The sequence below is a fragment of the Myotis davidii genome, unplaced genomic scaffold, assembly GCF_000327345.1.
Source record: "Myotis davidii unplaced genomic scaffold, ASM32734v1 scaffold807, whole genome shotgun sequence".
In the NCBI taxonomy this organism is placed as follows: Eukaryota; Metazoa; Chordata; class Mammalia; order Chiroptera; family Vespertilionidae; genus Myotis; species Myotis davidii.
In genome coordinates this window covers 593,568-595,496 of record NW_006298272.1, presented here as the reverse complement: position 1 = coordinate 595,496, position 1,929 = coordinate 593,568, and the positions used below count along the sequence as shown (strand labels likewise).

Here is a 1,929-nt window from a genome sequence, read left to right as displayed (position 1 = left end):
ATAAAAAGCTAATATGCAAATTGTCCCCTCCACTAGGTGTTTGACCAGGGGGCGGGGCTGGCTGGCCAACCTCCCGCATCCCCTCCCCCTGGCCAGCCCGGCCTGATTGGCCCTGATCGGGGCTGGCTGGCTGACCCCCCCCATGCCCAAATTCATGCACCGGGCCTCTAGTAAAATCCATAAAACCACACATTCGAATGCCTGCCTGAAATATTTGCACAGGCACCCTCCTCTTTACCTGGGAAGGGTCTGATAGAACTTACTACGCACACGATTTCCGTGCATTTATATAACACATGTGAAATGCGTGTTCTTATCTCAGTCTCACAGGAACTCCTGAGCAAACAGAGAAGCTGATGTTTTTATGATCCAACTCCGATCATCATTTTCAGACAAAAGGAGCTCACGACTGTGACCCAGGGTCACAGGTCGACGGGGCCCAGCCCAGGTCGCCGTGTTTGTCTTAATTACCGGACGGTAAGCAGTCAAGTTGTGGAGAATGGGAATGGGATTGGGGGGAAAAAGGGTGAATTGCATAATGTTGTGATCTTTTTGTACAAAATAAAGACTGTGCATACAGAGGACCTGTGTGCTCAGTGGTGAGTGTCCACCTGTGAACCAGGAGGTTGCAGTTGGATTCCAGGTCAGGGCCCGGGCCTGGGTTTGGGCTTCTTTGCCAGTAGGGGGAGTGCAGGAGGCAGCCGATCCATGACTCTCATCGCTGATGTTTCTACCTCTCTCTCTCCCGTCCTCTCTGTAATCAATAAAAATATATTTTTTTAAAAGAACAAGAGAGCCTCACTTTAGTTTAAAAAACGGAGACCTGCGTGCTGTGTCGGGGAACAGGCAAAGCCGCTGGGTGTGAGCAGTGCGAATAATTTGTTTTCTTTTACTTCTCTGTCCTTTCTACATTTTTTCAACTTATCATGAGAAAAAATTAAGGTCCTGTGTCTTTGAAGAGTGTGAGCTTAGTCTTGCTCAACCTGGTACAAGACGCAGCCCGCGTGCCCCAGGTGTGAGCACGGCCTTCCGCACCTCACGCAGCCGCGCACCTGGGACCCGTCTCCCCTGAGGCCTCGGCTTCTCTGTTCCCAGGCGGAGCCCAGAGGGGCTGGGGACTGTGCGTCCCTCTAGCCCAGTGGCCGGCAAACTCATTACCAACAGAGCCAAATATCAACAGGACAACGATGGAAATTTCTTTTGAGAGCCAAATGTTTTAAACTTAAACTATATAGGTAGGTACACTGTTATTAACTTAATGAGGGCACTCCTAAGGCTTAGAAGAGCCACACTCAAGGGGCCAAAGAGCCGCATGTGGCTCACAAGCCGCAGTTTGCCGACCACGGCTCTAGCCTGACCCTGAAGCAGGAGCCACATAAACAAACTCAGAGAGACCAGCAATGCTGCCTGGGACGTGCGTCCATGGAGAGCGGCCCGCCCTGAGGTTTGGGACACTGACCTGCCTCAGCCCCCACCTATGCAGCGCTGGCGTGTGCACACGGCCCCACCTGGGGGTCTCCTACCTGTGCACACAGCCTTGACCTGGGGGTCTCTAATGTGTGCACACGGCCCTCACCTGTTGATCTCCAGCGTGTGCACACCGTACTTGCTCTCGATCCTGTACTTGCCGGGCTCCGCCGCCTGGCTGATCAGGGTGCCGTTTTTGTACCTGGAGGAGGAGACGCATGTCCGTGCTAAGGGGCTGGGGTTGTGCCCCCTCCTCGGGTGTCACCGCCCCCTCTGCAGGGGACGCTCAGTGTCACGGGTGCAGGGTGAGGGCCACCAGGGCCACATGTCCGCTGTGTGAGGACAGAGTGGCTGGTGCTGGTTCCCAGTGTGGGCGCTGCTCGGCCTGGGAGAGGGCGTCCTGGTCTCCTGGACTCTGGTGGGAATCGAGTCTGCGTCCTTCCCCTCGGAGAGTAAACGGAC

General features: G+C 54.7%; 1 protein-coding gene across 1 annotated transcript in view; it reads right to left on the bottom strand.

Moving 5' to 3' along the window:
- The window catches only part of MYOM2 (myomesin 2), a 62,578-nt gene that overhangs the window by 43,262 nt on the left and 17,387 nt on the right, over positions 1-1,929 (bottom strand). Inside the window, exon 5 of the mRNA XM_015570590.1 lies at positions 1,577-1,669. Coding sequence (XP_015426076.1) covers positions 1,577-1,669 — 93 coding nt within the window. The remainder of the gene's footprint in view (positions 1-1,576; positions 1,670-1,929) is intronic.